This window comes from Oncorhynchus kisutch, linkage group LG4, assembly GCF_002021735.2.
Source record: "Oncorhynchus kisutch isolate 150728-3 linkage group LG4, Okis_V2, whole genome shotgun sequence".
NCBI lineage: Eukaryota > Metazoa > Chordata > Actinopteri > Salmoniformes > Salmonidae > Oncorhynchus > Oncorhynchus kisutch.
The window spans coordinates 74,653,123-74,674,036 of NC_034177.2; the positions used below are offsets into that span (position 1 = coordinate 74,653,123).

The 20,914-nt window shown below is 43.1% G+C and overlaps 1 protein-coding gene across 1 annotated transcript; it reads left to right on the forward strand.

The window, feature by feature from the left end:
- The first annotated feature begins 238 nt into the window (after nt 1–238).
- actn2b (actinin, alpha 2b) lies at nt 239–20,323 on the forward strand. Its single transcript, XM_020481907.2, has 21 exons — nt 239–533; nt 6,871–6,985; nt 7,079–7,198; nt 7,523–7,609; nt 7,839–7,926; nt 8,134–8,212; nt 9,608–9,689; nt 10,246–10,331; nt 10,896–10,988; nt 11,234–11,464; nt 11,703–11,850; nt 12,046–12,196; nt 13,594–13,702; nt 15,915–16,055; nt 16,393–16,575; nt 16,679–16,813; nt 16,993–17,172; nt 17,328–17,474; nt 18,402–18,467; nt 18,633–18,791; nt 18,988–20,323. The coding sequence occupies exons 1-21, from the start codon at nt 402–404 to the stop codon at nt 19,144–19,146; spliced, it is 2,691 nt and encodes an 896-aa protein (XP_020337496.1). The 5' UTR covers nt 239–401; the 3' UTR covers nt 19,147–20,323.
- The last annotated feature ends 591 nt before the right edge of the window (nt 20,324–20,914 follow it).

A 20,914-nucleotide genomic window follows, 5' to 3' on the forward strand; every position in this document is an offset into this window, starting at 1 on the left:
CGCCACTTCGATACAAAGTGATATTCGTAGCAGGTTAGGGAAGCATTTTCACTAACCCTTTCCCTAACTTTAACCTCAGTCTCCCAACCTGCTTTATACGTTTCCCTAACCTGCTACATCGAAGTGGCGTGATAAGAGTGTTTCCTCTAAGTGTATAGCGCCCTGCGCGCCTGTCATGTGACCTGTCAGTACTAATTGCTATCAGCATTTGTTCCACTGTGGCAACTGCGGCCAGACCGAACACCGGCAAGCGTGTGAGAGAGGGAGTCAAATAGAAAGATAGGGAGACAGAGGAAGTTACCCAGCCCAGAAAAAAATACTAAATTATCAGTCTAAATACATAAGGATATTGGAAGACAAAAACGAATTGAATTTTGGAGAATACAAAGACTTAAGACGCAATGATGACCCAAATAGAGACGACAGTGCATTATAATAACGGATTCGGGGATGAGGAGGACTACATGATACAGGAGGATGAGTGGGACAGGGACATGTTGCTGGACCCTGCCTGGGAAAAACAGCAAAGAAAGGTAAGTCAAGAGAAGATGACCTGCAGATAACCAATTTAACAAATTAACTTTACGCAGTACAGTAGGACTACTTTACGCACGTGATTGGGAGTTCATATGAGAGCAAATTAACATTTGTTTGCATTTCCATTGTTTTATTAATTTAATATTGAATTATTCACGTTGAGCGCAGGCTCAAAACTCTGTCTCTTGTTCCTGGTATTTGGTTCAGCCGGAGCCGGGGGTCTGTCTTGGCTCCAGTTGACGGGAATATTGACGGACGGATGCGGTGGGTACCAGCTAACAATAGCTCAATGAGCGGCTCTTAACTTGCCATTCCACTGATACGCGAGGAATGAGAACTGTCAACAGATGCTTCTAACACATGATGACGTCCTTGGGATTAGAATGGATGCTATATCTAATTTTAGTGTCGAGACCAAAAGGCATTATAGTAGGTTAATCCAGTGTCCTTAGTGTGGAATTATTTTGTTTATAGAAACCACAGAATACTGTTCCAAGCATCTGAATATTAGGCCCCCAAATCAGTATCCGTCATGAGGGTGCTGCAGCACCCCTGATAAATCACAATTTGTAACCTATATTTAACTAGGCAAGTCAGTTAAGAACACATTCTTATTTAAAATGACTGCCTACCCCGGCCAAACCCAGTCCCAATCACGGCTGGATGCGGGACTGTAGTGACGCCTCTTGCACTGATATGCAGTGCCTTAGAGCACTGCACCACTTGGGATATATATATGGGCTCCCAATTGTTTTTTCTTTAAAAATAAAGAAAAACCCTTGAATGAGTAGGTGTGTATATATATATATATATATATATATATATATATATATATATATATATATGGGCTCCCGAGTGGTGCAGTGCACCCCTTCTTCCCGCTGCGATGAGCATTTCGAAAGGAGGACATAATAACCTTTTGTTTGACTATTTTCTACATTGTTGAATAATAGTGAAGACATCAAAACTATGAAATAACACGTAGTAACCAAAAAAAGTGTTAAACAAATCAAAATATATTTGAGATTCTTCAAAGTAGCCACCCTTTGCCTTGATGACAGCTTTGCACACTCTTGGCATTCTCTCAACCAGCTTGACCTGGAATGCTTTCCAACAGTCTTGAAGGCGTTCCCACATATACTGAGCACTTGTTGGCTGCTTTTCCTTCACTCTGCGGTCCAACTCATCCCAAAACATCTCAATTGGGTTGAGGTCGGGTGACTGTGGAGGCCAGGTAATCTGATGCAGCACTCCATCACTCTCCTTGCTCAAATAGCCCTTACACAGCCTAGAGGTGTGTTTTTGGGTCATTATCCTGTTGAAAAACAAATGATAGTCCACTAAGCGGACACCAGATGGGATGGTGTATCGCTGCAGAATGCTGTGGTAGCCATAATGGTTAAGTGTGCTTTGAAATCTAAATAAATGACCGACAGTGTCACCAGCAAACTCCCCGCACACTATCACACCTCCTCCTCCATGGTTCACGATGGGAACCACACATGCGGAGATCATCCGTTCACATACTCTGCGTCTCACAAAGATAGGGCAGTTGGAACCAAAAATCTCAAATTTGGACTCATCAGACCAAAGAACAGATCTCCACCGGTCTAATGTCCATTGCTCATGTTTCTTGGCCCAAGCAAGTCCATTCTTATTGTTGGTGGCCTTTAGTAGTGGTTTCTTTGCAGCATTTTCGACCATGAAGGCCTGACTCACGCAGTCTCCTCTGAACAGTTGCTGTTGAGACGTGTCTTTTACTTTACCTCTGTAAAGCATTTATTTGGCTGCAATTTCTGAGGCTGGTAACTCTAATGAACTTATCCTCTGCAGCAGAGGTAACTCTGGGTCTTCTTTTCCTGTGGCGATCCTCATGAGAGCCATTTTCATCATAGTGATAGTTCGTTTTCTTGAAATTGTCCATATTGACTGACATTCATGTCTTAAATTAATGATGGACTGTAATTTTTCTTTGCAAATTTGAGCTGTTCTTGCAATAATATGGACTTGGTCTTCTACCAATTAGGGATATCTTCTGTGAACCACCCCTACCTTGTCACCTCACAACTGATTGGCTCAAACGCATTAAGAAGGAAAGACATTCCACAAATGAACTTTTGACAAGACGGATCCCAGGTGACTACCTCATGAAGCTGGTTGAGAGAATTCCAAGAGTGTGCAAAGCTGTCATCAAGGCAAAGGGTGGCTACTTTGAAGAATCTCAAATATACTTTTTTGGTTACTACATGATTCCATATGTGTTATTTCATAGTTTTGATGTAGTCACTATTAATCTAAAATGCAAAAAATAGTCAAAAATAATGAACAATCCTGGATAGAGTTGGTGTGTCCAAACTTTTGACTTGTAATGTATATACATACAAAAATTATAATATTTGTGCACTTGGTCTTTATTACTACTGTATGAGCGGGTTGAAAAATACTTGTCAGCAGAGCATTTCACCATTTCCCCAAACTTTATTGCTATGGAAGAGGTTGAACTGTACCTCAAATATATTGGTTTAACAAGGCAAAACAAATATTTATTTTAGGGGCATGATAAAGAAGACCTACAGTTGAAGTCAGAAGTTTACATAGAGGTTGTAGTCATTTAAAACTCATTTTTCAACCACTCAACAAATTTCTTGACAACAAACTGTAGTTTTGGCAAGTCGGGTTGGGACATCTACTTTGTGCATGACACAAGTAATTTTTCCAACAATTGTTTACAGACAGATTATTTCACTTATAACTCATTGCATCACAATTCCAGTGGGTCAGACGTTTAAACAGCTTGGGAAATTCAAGAAAATTATGTCATGGCTTTAGAAGCTTCTGATAGGCTAATTGACATAATTTGAGTCAATTGGAGGTGTACCTGTGGATGTATTTCAAGGCCTACCTTGAAACTCAGTGCCTCATTGCTTGACATCATGGGAAAATCAAAAGAAATCAGCCAAGACCCCAAAAAAACATTGTAGACCTCCACAAGTCTGGTTCATCCTTGGGAGCAATTTCCAAATGCCTGAAGGTACCACGTTCATCTGTACAAACAATAGTACGCAAGTATAAACACCATGGGACCATGCAGCCGTCATACCGCTCAGGAAGGAGACGCGTTCTGTCTCCTAGATATGAACGTACTTTGGTGTGAAAAGTGCAAATCAATCCCAGAACAACAGCAAAGGACCTTGTGAAGATGCTGGAGGAAACAGGTACAAAAGTATCTATATCCACAGTTAAATGAGAGCTATATCGACATAAACTGAAAGGCCGCTCAGCAAGGAAGAAGCCACTGCTCCAAAACTGCCATTAAAAAAGCCAGACTACGGTTTGAAACTGCACATGGGGGCAAAGATGGAACTTTTTGGAGAAATGTCCTCTGGTCTGATGAAACAAAAATAGAACTGTTTGGCCATAATGACCATCATTATGTTTGGAGGAGAAAGGGGGAGGCTTGCAAGCCGAAGAACACCATCCCAACCGTGAAGCACGGGGGTGGCAGCATCATGTTGTGGGGGTGCTTTGTTGCAGGGGGGACTGGTGCACTTCACAAAAGAGATTGCAGCATGAGGCAGGAAAATTATGTGGATATATTGAAGCAACATCTCAAGACATCAGTCGGGAAGTTAAAGCTTGGTCACAAATGGGTCTTCCAAATGGACAATGACCCCAAGCATACTTCCAAAGTTGTTGCAAAATGGCTTAAGGACAACAAGGTTAAGGTTGGAGTAGCCATCACAAAGCCCTGACCTCATACCTATAGAGAATTTGTGGGCAGAACTGAAAATCTGTGTGCGAGCAAGGAGGCCTACAAACCTGACTCATTTACATCAGCTCTGTAAGGAGGAATGGGCCAAAATTCTTATTGTGGGAAGGCTACCCAAAACGTTTGACTCAAGTTAAACAATTTAAAGGCAATGCCAAATACTAATTGAGTTTATGCAAAGTTCTGACCCACTGGGAATGTGATGAAAGGAATAAAAGCTTAAATAAATCATTTCAGATTTTTTAAATAAAGTGGTGATCCTAACTGACCTAAGACAGGGAGTTTTTACTCTGATTAAATGTCAGAAATGGTGAAAAACTGAGTTTAAATGTATTTGGCCAAGGTGTATGTAAACTCCCGACTTCAACTGCATGTGCCTACTGAGGGCCTTCTGCCTGATATAGTTGGATAGCAATTATGACCACGTGGAATTTCTTACAGTTCTCAGTATCTTCTCTGGTGTCTTAAGTAGGACTCTATATTAGCTTTTCTAATAATTTCCCTTAACTTTAATCCTATTACCCAGTAAGAGCCACAGGGGAAGACAGGGCTGCCCTTGAATAAGACCTGCTGACACCCTGAACTGTCCTTACCTTTATACAGTATCCTAACATGCCCATTAGGCTACAATGTTGTAGCACATGCTAGGTGTTCCACCTGACACAACCAGGTATGCCACCCACTGATTTGTCCTGGTGTTGTGAAAATAACCTTGGCACATAAGACATTCTTGGAATCAAGAAGAACAATGAAGAAACAGCCTCAGGTGTTTGAACAAGATTGAAATGATCTAGTAAAATCACCTATTTTTCTTTTATCAAATAAATGTAGTATTCTTAGACACCTTACAAAACATTATTGAACTTAGATTCTTTACCTCCGGAACACACCCCATAAAGCCACAAAGGCTCAGCTACTTCAATGACGGGTGGTCCTCATTGGACATGATTCATAAATATATTTAGCTCTGATCGTCAGGGCTGATGGAGGGGGGAAAAGGGGTGGGGGGGGTCAGCAACTCTGGCGGGGTCGGGTCTGGAGGGCCAGCCATGTTCTAACGAGGAGGCAGCCGTTCAATGTCACATACACTTTGGTCTCTTTTGTCATGTGGAATGCGGCCTTTGTTTCAAAGCCTCTAATATTCCTAATTTGGACAGGCATTCCACCGGGCAGCCTCTCCAGATGGGTGACATTAACCCACAGCCTCTGGGGGACCAGGCTATGTGCTATAAGAACTTAAGGGCCAGAGGATCACTCTCCCAGTCATGCTGCGTGAACTGGAATGGCTTGAAAACACAGCATGTCAATAAAGCCTACAAACATTCCCTGTGTTTACACACAGTACCGTCAACACTGTAGATGGAAGCTGGAGGCAGATTTAGAAATCACATTCCTGGTTGTTGTAAGGAGTCTAATTGGGGCTGATCCACTGAGGCCTTTTGAGAAGAGATGTTCAATTTACTTTAGATCACTCCCAGTTTGTGACACATCCAAGAAATTACATATTTAGGTGTTTCAAATTAGTCCCATAGCCCTCCACCCGTTTTAGCCTCTGCTCTTTCGGTATTCACATACCTGGAAGGGCTGGATAGATTGGGAAAGCAATATGGCAACAGCTCCACTTAGCATTTTTTATTTACCCGACAGTAGTTAACATTTTTGTAAAAGTGTGTCTCTTTTCTTTGCAAAGAGAAACACGTGAGAGAAGAGTGCACTGTTTGCATGTGGCATTTTCATCTCATCTTGATGTTCAGTGAAAATGTTTTCTCCCTGTCTCTTATCACTAGGACCACCAGAGCATGCTAAATTGAACATCTTATAACCCCCGGAAAGTGAGCTGGGGTCTGCTCAGGGCTTTCAACTGTACGGTGTTGATTGCCTTTGCATTCTGTTTGCTGTTGTGAGATAACTTAATATTAACATAGCAGGAGAGAGTGCTCATGTTGAAGTCTTGCATAATGATACAGTACAAAGCATGACCACATAATGAAAATCGAATTGTGGGAGCACAAATTATTTTATCCTTTACAATAGGCGCTAGGTTGGTTGGAGGTAAAGTGTTATTTTAAACCAAGGGGTTTGCTGACCCTCAACAAATAGGTTCATCTCAATATGTGGCACTTGCCACAGGGACCAGAGTCATGACAATTTATGACCTCCGGCTAAGTCCTGCTAAGCTGTTCTCTTGTATGTTTACAACCAGGCTATATACCAGAGCTGGGCGATATGGACAAAAATCCATATTGTGATGAAAGAAATTGGGGAGGTAGCTACATTCATAACGTTGGTTGTCAAACACTTTCAAATGGGAAGCGTATGTGATCCTTCCAATTGGAAAAGTTCATGTCAAATTCACCGTTCAAGTTTTAAAACGTGGAACATTCTACTTTAGATGAATAAGACCATTGATGGAAAACTCACTCAATGTTCTCTGATGAGCTCACAGGAAGTCTCTATCATCAATGCTCAACCCCATCCTAATTTGAATTCACTGCGTCAAAGTTATGTGAAAATTAAATTGTACTATTTGTATTCTACTCACCAAAATATAATTTCCTTTGTAGACCTTCACAGCCTGGTGTAACTCCCACCTGAGGAAAGCAGGAACACAGATCGAGAACATTGAGGACGACTTTAGGAATGGCCTCAAACTCATGCTTCTCTTGGAAGTTATTTCAGGTAATGTTTGTTGAATATATAGTTGAATACATAGTTGAATACATTGATTGGTAGTCATTCCACTTAGAGTTAAATGCTGTTTGTTTCTCCCAGGTGAGAGGTTACCCAAGCCTGACAGAGGGAAGATGCGTTTTCACAAGATTGCCAACGTCAACAAAGCCTTAGATTTCATCACCAGCAAAGGAGTGAAACTTGTCTCTATTGGAGCTGAAGGTGATGTTTTATTCAGGCAGTACTTCATGTTCAGGCAGCTCAGTATCTTTTGATTTGATTAATCCATTCATTATTTTATATTTTAGTCATTTAGCAGACACTTTTATACAGAGTAATTTACAGGAGCAATTAGGGTTAAGTGCCTTGCTCAAGGAGACAATGACAGATTTTTCACCTAGTTGGCTCATGGATTCGAACCAGCGACCTTTCAGTCACTGGCCCATCACTTTTGATCGCTAGCCTACCTGCCACCCCATTATCTTTTTGCAGTTCCCACTCTAATTATGTGATAGATCTGATGGTAATTGGATGTTTTCCCCTCAGAAATTGTGGATGGTAACATTAAGATGACACTTGGAATGATATGGACCATCATCCTCCGCTTTGCCATCCAGGACATCTCTGTAGAAGGTAAGATACAACAATTCAAACAAAATAGGATAATTAAAAAGATGCCTTCATTACCATTGTAAAATAGATGATGTGCTGCATATGGATACACAGTGTTTCTATACTGCAGCTACCTTCTTAGCCAGGTCTCCCTTGAAAAGAGATGATCTGTATTGACTTCCTGGTTGAATGAAATAGAGATCTCACTGGGGAATAGCGCTGTTGAAGAACTATTTATCTCTCCTCTCAGAAACCTCTGCAAAGGAAGGCCTTCTCTTGTGGTGCCAGAGAAAGACGGCCCCCTACAGGAATGTCAATGTCCAGAACTTCCATGTTAGGTGAGAACACTTTTTAGGCTTTGACTTATATGTATTTTTTCTATTTTATTATATTCTGTACCAATGTGTTAGTACTAAGTGATAAGACAGGCAAAGCTTGCAAACACTGTAGCTCTCTAGGACCAGCACTGGTAAACTTTACTCAGTTATCATACAACTCTGACTTCTGACCTCTGACCTGGTTATCTCTGCTGCCTGCTGGTGAAGCTGGAAGGACGGACTGGCCTTCTGTGCCCTGATTCACAGACACAGGCCTGACCTCATCGACTACGCTAAGCTCAACAAGGTCTCTTGTGTGTCCCAAACACTAATCATGATGGTGTCAAGTGCCTCCCACATACTAACAGAGAAGGGTTCCCTATGTCCAGAGTAATAACTCCACAGTCTTCTCCCACAGCGTGGATTAACAGAAAGTTATTGACTTTTGAGAAGCAGATATTAGAGTGCTTTGTTATGTTTAACTCTCCCAATTTCTCCTTACTGATGTCTGCATTCACTGTCTTAATGACATGCTCACCTGGCCCACCATTGTATAAAGCTGGAAGGACGGTTTAGCCTTCTGTGCCCTGATACACAAACACAGGCCAGATCTAATCAACTATCACAATCTGAAGGTATCGTATGTGTAAATAAAAAGTAGACTATGTTGTGTGTAGAACTGTGTGTGCATTGTGTAGTTGTATGCTGTTCTAGGCATATCCTTTGGTAGACTGGGTCACTGTAGTGCGTTCATTAGAGTTCAAGAGTATATTGGTGTATCGGTGTTCAGGTGTTGTGAATAGACACATTTAGTCAAATAAAATGTGTACGTGTCAAGAGTAGGCCACAGTGTGGAATATACATGTCTCTCCTTACACCTTGTAAGCTGTGGTCTTTTTAATAGTGACTGACATTTACATCTCCATCCTGAACTGACTTAGTCCTGACTGGGAATAGACAGAGAAATGTGAGTCACATCCCATGAGAGCCCAGGGTTTACCTCAGCTGTGGCTGGCAGATACCTGTGCCTGGTACTGCTCTTTATAAGGCAATCAAATCTATTCACGGTTGTTTGGAAATAGACAGGAAAATGGATAGATCAGTGGAACCCAAATCTTTTGGAAAGCCAGAGGCTTTGGGTTTCAGTAGAGGAGTCCCCCCTCTCTCATACATACACGCACACGCACACCTATATCAGAATCACCTTTATATGCCCCTCTGCCCCCCCTAACACTCCCACGAGTGCATTGAGCCTAGACAGACCCTGTCAGCTGTCATGTCTGGCTCCAGGTGAGCGGGCTCAGTAAGCCCTCAGTGTTAGCTTGCTGAAATGTCTCCGTGTGGGGAACAGGCTCATGGGTATCTGCCCGCCCTGGATCTCTGCAGCTGCCACTGTCCTGTAACAGGCCTTTTCCCCTCGGCCGGCATCAGTGGAACAGACTTAGGACAATAGCAGCAGCATGAGCCCTCTCCTCCCACTAAACACACTGACTCACCCTACCCCATTAGTGAGGAGGCACTTACTGACTGACTGTCTGTCACCTGATGGTTAATTCCATCACTGGATACACGACAGTTTGTAAACTGGTTTCAAATACTGTACACATGCACATGTTTTCTCATATAAAAAGTAAATGAGAAGATGACTTTGTTTATTCGTTTAATTGGAAAGTATGTTTCTATAATATTTATAATTTTCTAGGATGATCCTATGGGGAACCTGAACCTGGCGTTTGAAATAGCAGAGAAGCACCTGGATATTCCCAAGATGCTGGACGCAGAAGGTAATGTCTTCTAAGGAAACAAAGTTTTGAAAATCGGTATTAGCTATAGGCATATCATTCTACTCATTATGAAAACATAAACCATCTTATCTGGTACTGTAATGGTGGGAGTCAGACTGTGCGTTTTGTTACAGGATTGCCTTGAAGAGATTGCCAGGAAGATTGTCTGTACTTGTATGCACATTGTAATGATGAAGTCCTATGTGCCTGGTCTCCCCACACAGATTTTATAAGCGCAGCCAGGCCAGACGACAGGACTGTTATGACCTATATGTCCAGTTTGTATCACACATTTGCAGTGGTACAGAAGGTGAGGGGACATTGATGCTGTGTAGTCCTAGATACAACGTGACCTGGTCCTTGTTTAGATCTCTTTGCCATAGACCACCCCACCTTCCCTCCAGGATAGCCCTGCGCTAAGATGTTCAGGTTTGGAGTCAATCTGTGGTCCTTTTCCTCTGTCAGTGCTCTTGTGTTTCCTGTCTCCACCCTCCCTATCTTCCTCCTTTTGTACTTGTTGTCTGTCACCCTCTTCTGTCCCTCCCTCCCTCTGTAGACATCATCAACACCCCCAAGCCTGATGAGAGAGCTATCATGACCTATGTGTCCTGCTTCTATCATGCATTTGCTGGAGCCGAGCAGGTATACAATGCAATGTGTTGTGGGTACAATACTTCCTAAACCAATTGATGATGATTACCATATGCCTACCCCCCTCCCCTCACCTCACCACTCTTTCCCCACCCCTCACTTCTCCTTCCCCCTCCCCTCACTTCTCCTTCCCCTTCCCCCTCCCCTCACATCACCTCTCTTTCCCCCCTCCCCTCACCACTCTTTCCCCCCTTCCCTCACTTCTCCTTCCCCCTCCCCTCACTTCTCCTTCCCCCTCCCCTCACATCACCTCTCTTTCCCCCCTCCCCTCACATCACCTCTCTTTCCCCCCTCCCCTCACCACTCTTTCCCCCCTTCCCTCACTTCTCCTTACCCCTCCCCTCACTACTCATTCCCCCCTCCCCCTCCCCCTCTTTCCCCCCTCCCCTCAAATCTCTTTCCCACCTTCCCCCCTCCCCCTCTTTCCCCCCTCCCCTCAAATCTCTTTCCCACCTTCCCCCCTCCCCTCCCCACTCTTTTCCCCCTCCCCTCACCTCACCTCTTTCTCCTCTCCCCTCACGTATCTTTGACCCCTTTCCTCCCTCCCCTTGGTAGGCTGAAACGGCGGCCAACAGGATCTGTAAAGTGCTGGGTGTGAACCAGGAGAATGAGAAACTGATGGAGGAATACGAGAGGTTGGCCAGCGAGGTAAAGCAACACAAGCATACATTTGGACGTATGCTTTCAAATAGGTCAACTTTCTTAGGAGAGCTACTTCTACCCCAATCTGAATACTCAAAAAGTAAATTGTCTTACACAAACTTGTAGGAATGGAATTTCCCAGTATTTAAATCAAATTCAATGTTGAATTCCTACTTAACTAAATTGAGAGGAATGACAACAAATGAACCGCAAATGAAGCTCCACCCCATCACCACCCACTGTGTTTGTAGCTACTGGAGTGGATCCGCCGGACCACCCCATGGTTGGAGAACAGGACTGCAGAGAAGAACATGGTTGAGATGCAGAGAAAGCTGGAAGATTTCAGAGACTACCGCCGCATGCACAAGCCCCCCAAGGTGCAGGAGAAGTGCCAGCTGGAGATCAGCTTCAACACCCTGCAGACCAAGCTGCGCATCAGCAACCGTCCCGCTTTCATGCCCTCGGAGGGAAAGATGGTGTCTGTAAGTGTAAACACCCAGCATTCAATGAAACATCATATCAAACTGATGAAATAGTCATCAGTCAAATTACAGTAGTTGTAGATAGCTAAGGATATAGATCATCCAAAATACCAAGGTAAACACCAAGGCACTTTTGCCAAAACGCTGATAGACTTAAAAGCCTTTTTAATAGCATATCTACTGAGCGTGGTGCTTTGCTGGTTTTGACCCGTGTCTTTGTGTCTTGGTGTGGCTGTAGGACATAGCCAGTGCATGGCAGGGGCTGGAGGGGGCAGAGAAAGGCTACGAGGAGTGGCTTCTGACAGAGATCCGAAGACTTGAGAGACTGGACCACCTGGCTGAAAAGTTCCGCCAGAAAGCCAGCACCCATGAGACCTGGGCTAATGGTCTGTCTGGGATATGATTGTCTGTCTGTCTGTGGAGGGTTTACTTATGTTTCTGGTTTGTCTAGAGTTTGATGTTTGAATGTAATTGATTAGCTCCAAATCCTTAGAGATTTGTCAATGGGAAAATGTCAGTAAATCTTCAGCATTTGTTTTGGCTAATGTCTGTCTCTCTCGCTGTCTGTGTGTATGACCCAGGTAAAGAGCTGATTCTATCTCAGAAGGACTACGAGACGGCCACCCTGACGGAGGTGCGGGCGTTGCTACGGAAACACGAGTCATTTGAGAGTGACCTGGCTGCTCATCAGGATAGGGTGGAGCAGATCGCTGCCATTGCACAGGAGCTCAAGTACGGATCCTTCCTCTGATCTTCAGGCTAGGCATCCCGCTAGCGGGACAACTTCCGGTGAAACTGGAGGGGAATTCACGCAATTCAAATAATTGGAATTCACGCAATTCAAATAAATAATCATAAAAATGTTGGATATTAATCGTTTAGGTAAATACAAGTGTCTTATATCGGTTGAAAGCTTAAATTCTTGTTAATCTAACTGCACTGTCCGATTTACAGTAGGATGTACAGCGGAAGCATGCCATGCGATTGTTTGAGGACGGTGCCCCACATCAAAATATTTTTCCACCGGCACAGGTTTCATAAATTCACAAATAGCGATTAAGTATTCACTTACTTTTTGAAAATCATCCTCTGATTTGTCATCCAAAGGGTCCCAGGTATAACATGTAGTCATTTTGTTAGATAAAACCCTTCTTTATATCCCAAAAAGTCAGTTTAGTTGGCGCCATCGATTTGAGTAATCCACTCGTTCAACATGCCAAGATAGGAATCCGAAAATCTACCCCTAACCTTTGTTTCAACAAGTATGTATGTATGTTCAATAGGAAACCAATATTAGCAGGTGCGTGTTCTCTTCATTGCGCGCTCACACACAAATTTCCAAGACTGTGTCCCTGTAGTTAAACTCATTATTCTTACTCATTTTGGAAGAAACAAGCCTGAAGCCTTGAACATTGAGTGCTGATACCTAGTGGAGGCCATAGGATTGAATAATTTCCCTATACGTTCCATTGTAAGAGCATGGGCTCTCAAAAAAAACTTCAAAGTGTATTCTTTCCAATGGTACCAATTATATGCATATCCTGATTTCAGGGCCTGAGCAAGAGGCAGTTTACTTTGGGCATGTCAGTCAGGCAGAAATTGAGAAAAAAGGACCCTCTAACCATCATCCCAACCAAGTCCTATTCCTAAAATCATGGCTGACAGGGACTGCGACTGGAATTCTTCTTAAATAATACCAATGTCACAATCGTCGTATTGAGGAGACCAAAGCGTGGTGTGAATGCATACTTTAATGAATGGATGAAAAAACACGAAGTACACTAAACTAAACTAAACTGACCAGACCAGACCAGACCGCTATAGAAACTGAGTGCTAACATGCAACATGACATAGACAATAACCCACAAACCACAATACAAAACAGGCTACCTAAATATGGTTCCCAATCAGAGACAACGACAAACACCTGCCACTGATTGAGAACCATATCAGGCCAAAACACATAGAAACAGACTAACTAGACATGCAACATAGAATGCCCAATCATATCACACCCTGACCAAACAAAACATAGAAACAAACAACGCAAATAATGGTCAGAGTGTGACAACCAAACCGTCTGAAGTTGCTCTTCATTGACCTATATGCTGCCTGTGGTGTTGTGCAGTGAGCTGGACTATTATGATGTGGCTGCTGTCAACCAGAGGTGCCAGAGAATATGTGACCTGTGGGATCAACTTGGTACACTGACCCAGAAGAGGAGAGAGGCTCTGGAGGTGAGTGAAGGGGGTTGAAGTTTGGGACATGACATGTTATATTCCCAGCTAAGGTAAACTGGCTAAGCTGTTGTGCCAAGTGAAAAGTAAGCCAGCACAGTACAGCTTGGTAGTGTGGGAATGAGAACCAGTTCCATGTATCCAGAAGAGAGCTGAAGAGGTAAGGCAGTGAATGACGTTACCTTGGGGTGGGGCGGATTGTTCACAGGACAACTTAACCCATAGTAATGCTAAATCTCATGTATATTATATTGAGATAGCTAGGGGTGAGATATGAATACACAGCTGATTGAGGAGGGTGGGGTAATTGGTCCACTTAGTCTACTGATGGCACATATACAGTGCCTTCAGAAAGTATTCACACCCCTTGACTTTTTCCACATGAAGTTGTTACAGCCTGAATTTCAATTATATTATATTGAGATTTATGGTCAATGGCCTAAACACGCAATAACCCATAATGTAAAAGTGGAATTGTGTTTTTAGAACTGCTTACAAATAAATAAAACATGACAAGCTGCAATGTCGTCAGTCAATAAGTATTAAACCACTTTGTTGTGGCAATCCTAAATAAGTTCAGGAGTAAATAATTTTCTCATCAAGTCACATAATAAGTTGCATGAACTCACTTTCTGTGCAATAAGTGTTTAACATGATTTTTGAATAACTACCTCATCTCTGTACCCCACACATTCAGTTATCTGTAAGGTCCCTCAGTTGAGCAGTGAATTTCAAACACAGATTCAACCACAAAGATCAGGGAGGTTTTCCAATGCCTCGCAAAGAAGGGAACCTATTGGTAGATGGTTAAAAATGTAAATAGCAGATATTGAAAACCCTTTGAGCATGGTGAAGTTATTAATTACACTTGGGATGGTGTATCAATACTCCCAGTCATTGCAAAGATACAGCCTTCCTTCCTAACTCAGTTGCCATAAGGCCAATGGTGACTATAAACAGTTACAGAGTTTAATGGCTGAGGATGGATCAACAATATTGTCGTTGTCACGATCGTTGAAATGAGCGGACCAAGGCACAGCGTGCGTAGAGTTCCACATACGATAAACAGCTGTCTCTGATTGGGAACTATACCAGGCCAACATAAACCATTAATCACCTAGATGACCCACCCAAGTCACTATCACGCCCTAACACAATATTAAACTAATTGACAGAGGGAAAATAAGGAAACCAGTACAGAATAAAAACATTCCAAAACATGCATCCTGTTTACAACAAGGCGCTAAAGTAGTACTGCAAAAAACTTAAGCAAATAAACTTTTTTTTCTGAATACAAAGTGCTATATGTTTGGGGCAAATCCAGTACAATACATTACTAATTATCACTCTCCATATTTTCAAGAATAGTGGTGGCAGCATCATGTTATGGGTATGCTTATAATCTTTAAGGACTGGGTAGTATTTCAGGATAAAAAAGAAATGGAATAGAGATAAGCACAGGAAAAATCCTAGAGGAAAACCAGTCTGCTTTCCACCAGACACTGGGAGATGAATTCACCTTTCAGCAGGACAATAACCTAAAACACAAGACCGAATCTACACTGGAGTTGCTTACCAAGAAGTGAATATTCCTGAGTGACTGAGGTACAGTTTTGACTTAAATCTACTTGAAAATATATGGCTAGACGTGAAAATGGTTGACAGAGCTTGAACAATTTTTACAAAATAATGGACAAATGTTGCAAAAGCCAGGTGTGGAAAGTTCTTAGAGACTTATGTAAATGAGATATTTCTGTATTGCATTTTCAATAAAACATGTTTTCACTTTGCCATTATGGGGTATTGTGTGTAGATGGGTGAATTAAGGCTGTAACACAACAAAACGTGGAATAAGTCAAGGGGTATGAATCATTTCTGAAGGCACTGTATATAGATATGGTTACCTGTCCAGCATCTGGCTGGCAGGATGCCCACAGTCCTTTTCCTCTGATCCATACTGGGCACTCATGACCTACAAATTTGTCAAGACAAACAGCCAGGCCTGGGATTAGGGTGACTCAAATGCGCTGCTGTCTGCCCCCTCTCCCTGCCCAAAGGAAGGGGTCTAATCCATGCAGACCACCTTGCCAACTCAGCAGTCAATTGGGTCATGTCAATGTGATGCATCCTGGGATTAGCAGTCCAAACAGGCAATGTTGATGAATTGTCAATGAGATTAATGACAAGTGTTTTTTTCTCTCCTGTTTTCCAGAGGACAGAGAAGTTGCTGGAAACCATTGATCAGTTGTTCCTGGAGTTTGCCAAGAGATCAGCACCCTTCAACAACTGGATGGAAGGGGCCATGGAGGATCTGCAGGACATGTTTATTGTACACACTATCGATGAGGTCCAGGTACATAATTTTTATTTATTTAACTAGGCAAGTCAGTTAAGAACAAATTCTTATTTTCAATGATGGCCTAGGAACAGTGGGTTAACAGGCTCGTTCTGTGGCAGAACAACATATTTTGACCTTGCCAGCTCGGAGATTTGATCTTGCAACCTTTCGGTTACTAGTCCAATGATCTAACCACTAGGCTACCTGCCGCCCCATAATGCTTGCTATTAGTATTTTAATAATTCTATGGTTGTTACAACTGTTACGTCATTTTGACACAGTGCCCATTACTTGCCATGTTCTTGTAAGTACAAACCAACACGGCAACTTCTCCTCTCCTCCTTCCCTGCAGAGCCTGATCTCTTCCCATGAGCAGTTCAAGGCCACCCTCCCAGAGGCAGATGGAGAGAGACAGGCCATCCTGGGGATCCACATGGAGGTGCAGAAGATCTCCCAGAGCTACGGCATCAAGGCCAACCTCATCAACCCCTACAGCACCATCACCACCGAGGAACTCCTCGCCAAGTGGGACAGGGTAGGACCTCGAAATTCACATACATACACTTGAGACACGCATGCATATACAGTCACTTTCTATGTCAGATTGATGTATGTGTTGTCGTCATGTTGCTGACCAGGTGAAGAAGCTGGTTCCCCAGAGAGAAGGCTCCCTCCAGGAAGAGCTTGCCCGGCAGCATGCTAGCGAGAGGCTGAGACGGCAGTTTGCTGTCCAGGCTAACCTCATCGGACCATGGATACAGACAAGGATGGAGGTCAGAGAGTCAGCCATCTGTTTAGTGTCTAGGGCAGGGGTCTCTAACACTGTTCCTGGAGAGCTACTCTCTGGTTGTAACCTACAGGATGGTAGCTCTTCAGGAACAGGGTTGGAGAGCCCTGGTCTAGGGGTATCTGGAACATAAACCTGAATTGCTCATGTGTGTGGTTCTGACAGGAGATCGGCCACTGCTCCCTGGATGTGGGTGGTACCCTGGAGGACCAGATGACCCAGCTGAAGCAGTTTGAGCACGTCATCGTCATCTACAAGCCCAACATCGACAAGCTGGAGGGAGACCACCAGCTCATCCAGGAGTCTCTGGTGTTTGACAACAAGCACACCAACTACACTATGGAGGTACTGCAGAGCACCACAGAGACGGTCTCTGCATGCAGTCTATTAAGATTAGATGTGGTCATGGGGATAATGATGATGGATGTCTTGGAGATTTCATTGGCAGCAGGTTAATCTGCCTGTCTGTGTCTATACCTGTCTTGGCATCATGGTAACAGCACATCCGTGTGGGCTGGGAGCTCCTCCTCACCACCATCGCCCGCACCATCAACGAGATCGAGACCCAGATCCTGACCCGTGATGCCAAGGGCATCAGTCAGGAACAGATGCACGAGTTCCGCTCTTCCTTCAACCACTTTGATCGGGTACAGTGCTCCTTCCGCTTCCTGTACTCCCGGTTCTCTGATTCATATATTAACATTTAACCTGAATGGCATGTTAAGTAGCATAATACCACTGACAAAAGAAATCATTCTCACCTGTATTGCCTTTCTTATTCAGAAGCTGCGTAAGGAAACTGGGGTAACTGTATATTGTTGTTGATACTGTACTACGGTCACTGCTCTCTGGGCTTGGTTTTGTTTAGACAGTTAAAAAAAGATAATACAACTATTGTATGATAGTGTAATGTACAGGTCTATAAAAAAACTAAGTATTTGATATTGGTTCCACATTGTTGTAATGCTATATGTTATAAACACTTGCATGTGTGTGAGAGAGAGACACTTCTGAGTGTGACTAACACCCCCTCTAACACCTGGCCCCAGGAGAACACAGGCAAACTGCCTTGTGAGGAGTTCAAGGCCTGTCTGATCAGCCTGGGTCATGTGGGCAACGACCATCAGGTACTCAACCCTACTGACCTCTAAACTTTCATGATCTCTCGCTGATGACTTGGCCTTCTTCCATCCCTTCTAGAGTAGACCACACCTGCTGCTACCTCTCATATGTTTTTAGTTGTATCGATATTTTGACAGTTGGGCTCTACAGCATGACAATGTTGGTGGCAGCAGCTTTGGCCTGTTATGACAGTTCATTTAGAATTGACTCCTAAAGTATTTATTGTCTCTCACTCCATGTCTTCTAATGTTACTGTCACTGTGTCCATCTGTCTGGTTGTGTCTGTGTCCATTTCTCTGTGTTAGCTTTGGCCTTCTCCCCTTCCCGATCTCCACTGCTCTGCCATCCACCTTCTCTTGGTCTCCTTTCTCCTCCCTGTCCCATCCCTTCTCCTCCCTGTGCGGTGACCCACTCCCAACCTCCACCCTACGACCCTTGACCTCTGACTACAGAAGAAACACGGGGCGATGGACACTGATGACTTTAGGGCCTGTCTGATCTCCATGGGTTATGATTTGGTAGGAGTCTCAATATGCTCATGCAGAATTACAGTATGCAAACAATGCATAATAATACCAAAATGTATTGATAATATACTGTATGTGTAATGACGCAATGATGAATAAAGATATGTGTTCCTTTCTCTGATCTCTCTCTCCCTGATCTCTGTCTCTGACTGTCAGGGTGAAGTGGAATTTGCCCGCATCATGATGCTGGTAGATCCCAGTGCCACTGGCATGGTGTCTTTCCAATCCTTTATTGATTTTATGACCAGAGAAACCACTGACACAGACACCGCCGACCAGGTCGTGGCATCCTTCAGAATCCTGGCAGCCAATAAGGTGTGTGTGTGCGAGAGAGAGAATGTGAATGGGAGTGTGGCAATTGAGTGTACCATGTCAATCACACAGAAGGGGTGAATTCAGTATAACAGTAAAGAGGCATATTATTCTGTCAGATTAGGAAAATTTGGTAGAGCGGACTTCTCTAAATGAGCCCGTTCTCTCCCCCCTACCCCTTCTCCTCCCCCCTCCACAGCCCTACATCCTGGTTGAGGAGCTGAGGAGGGAGCTCCCCCCTGACCAGGCAGAGTACTGCATCTTGAGGATGGCCCCTTACAGTGGTCCAGGGGGACCCGCGGGGGCTCTAGACTACACCGCCTTCTCCACTGCCCTCTACGGAGAGAGTGACCTCTAACCCTGCAAGATGACCCCCAAGATTGACCTTTTGATGCCAGCCAACACTTCTGGATGAAATCCCCTTTAACCAAACACACTGTAAAAGCAAGGCAAAGTTAGCTATGTTAGATTCACATTAGGTAGATATTGTACATTTGCCTACTATTGTGTGGCACAGTAGTTTCCCTCATATGAGTTCTGCGGTGAAGTGAAGATAGCAGATAACAAAAACTGTTCTTCTAAGAAAAATGATATGATTGTATAAGCTACAATAGTTTGATATAATAGACCAGTTGACTACAGTAATAGCAGCAGTTGGATATGTAGCTAGAACAGAAGAATAGCAGACTAATAGTAAACATTGTGTCCTCATCTCCTGTTAGTGCCTCATCAGGAACTAACATACAGTATGAGTTCTGATTGGGAATAAGACAGAGTGGTGTATGATGATCCAAACATCAGGATTAGGATTATTTAAATGTTGGGATATCCGTTTGCTGATTTGTGAGATTAGATCTGGACTAATTTAGCAAAATCTTGATTGAAATGACAGTAAAGTATGCCATTTAAGTATCATAATAGGTTCTATGATAGCACACTGATAACTGTGTAAGGTTATCAAGTGTGCCTCTCATACTCCATTCTAAAAAAGTAATGACCAACATGTTGTTTATGTCAACAAAATGTACTTGTGATATAATCATAGCACATGGTGCCTGCTCTATGCTAACTTTTCTCGCAAGTTACCCAATATAAATGAAGAACAGTTTGGCTAAAGGCTATGAGTGATTCATTGAACAATACGTTCCACAGTTCATACACAATATATACATCTCAAACCCAAAGCTAAGAGCCTCTTCCCACACTTACCTGACATTTTTCATAAACATGTCGGCTACACGTTACTCAAATGTAAACCTCTGGAGGTAGTGCACAACACTCTCTCAACAGCTGCCCCCCTTGAAGCAGTGTAAACAGAATTGTCTTGTTAATTGGGCCAACACTCCTACAGTATAAATGGTACTAGTTGAGCAATGTTTTTCAAACAGTTGAAATGTATAGACATTTTCCTAATATTTGAGACTAAATATTGCAGTAACAGTCTGTTACATTCTGAAATTGTTGCAGTAGCTGCCGGCTGCACTGAGCCAGGTAAAACTATGGAAGCCCATCCTCACCACCAAAAACATGTCAAATGATGGCTATGATTTAAAAAAAAATGTTTTAACATTTGTGTGGCGATTTCAGAGGTGGCACCACAGGTCCCAGAGTGGTGGGATAATTTTTTTTCCTAGGGCCCAATGTTTTTCACAATCTGGCAGTAGGCTAACCTAACCAACTCTGTACTATAGTTGTAGCATTTGACGTAGTAATAAATCAGCTGTACAAAAAAAAGGTTTTATATGGGCTATGATGGCACCAGATAATTTTTCTGATCACGTCATGTGTTTTTTAAAAGCCCCTGGAAAACTCCTGGCGCTAGGGAGGATGGAAACATTAAAACCCTTTACACAGACAAAGAGAGAACAACTGCCATTGGACAAAAAAAGACAAATGAACAGATCTGACATCGCTGTATTCAGGATTGCATCATTTACGCCTTTGTATCTGTAATTAAAAAGATACTCATACTGAATGTCATCACTATTGTGTTGATTCATTAATTCCAGTCAATACTTGTTTTATTAAAAAGGCCTAGGTAGCCTAGCCACCCGATGTGTGAATATAAACCAAATATGATCACATTCACATTTTCTCAAAAGACAAATAAATGAGCCTATTTTTGG

Bases quoted from the DNA above. Each gene is read 5' to 3' on its own strand.
- actn2b (XM_020481907.2), top strand. From the start codon at position 402: ATGATGACCCAAATAGAGACGACAGTGCATTATAATAACGGATTCGGG. The intron at 11,465-11,702 runs GTAAGTGTAAAC...GTGTGGCTGTAG, and splicing joins CGGAGGGAAAGATGGTGTCT to GACATAGCCAGTGCATGGCA. The intron at 12,197-13,593 runs GTACGGATCCTT...GGTGTTGTGCAG, and splicing joins GCCATTGCACAGGAGCTCAA to TGAGCTGGACTATTATGATG.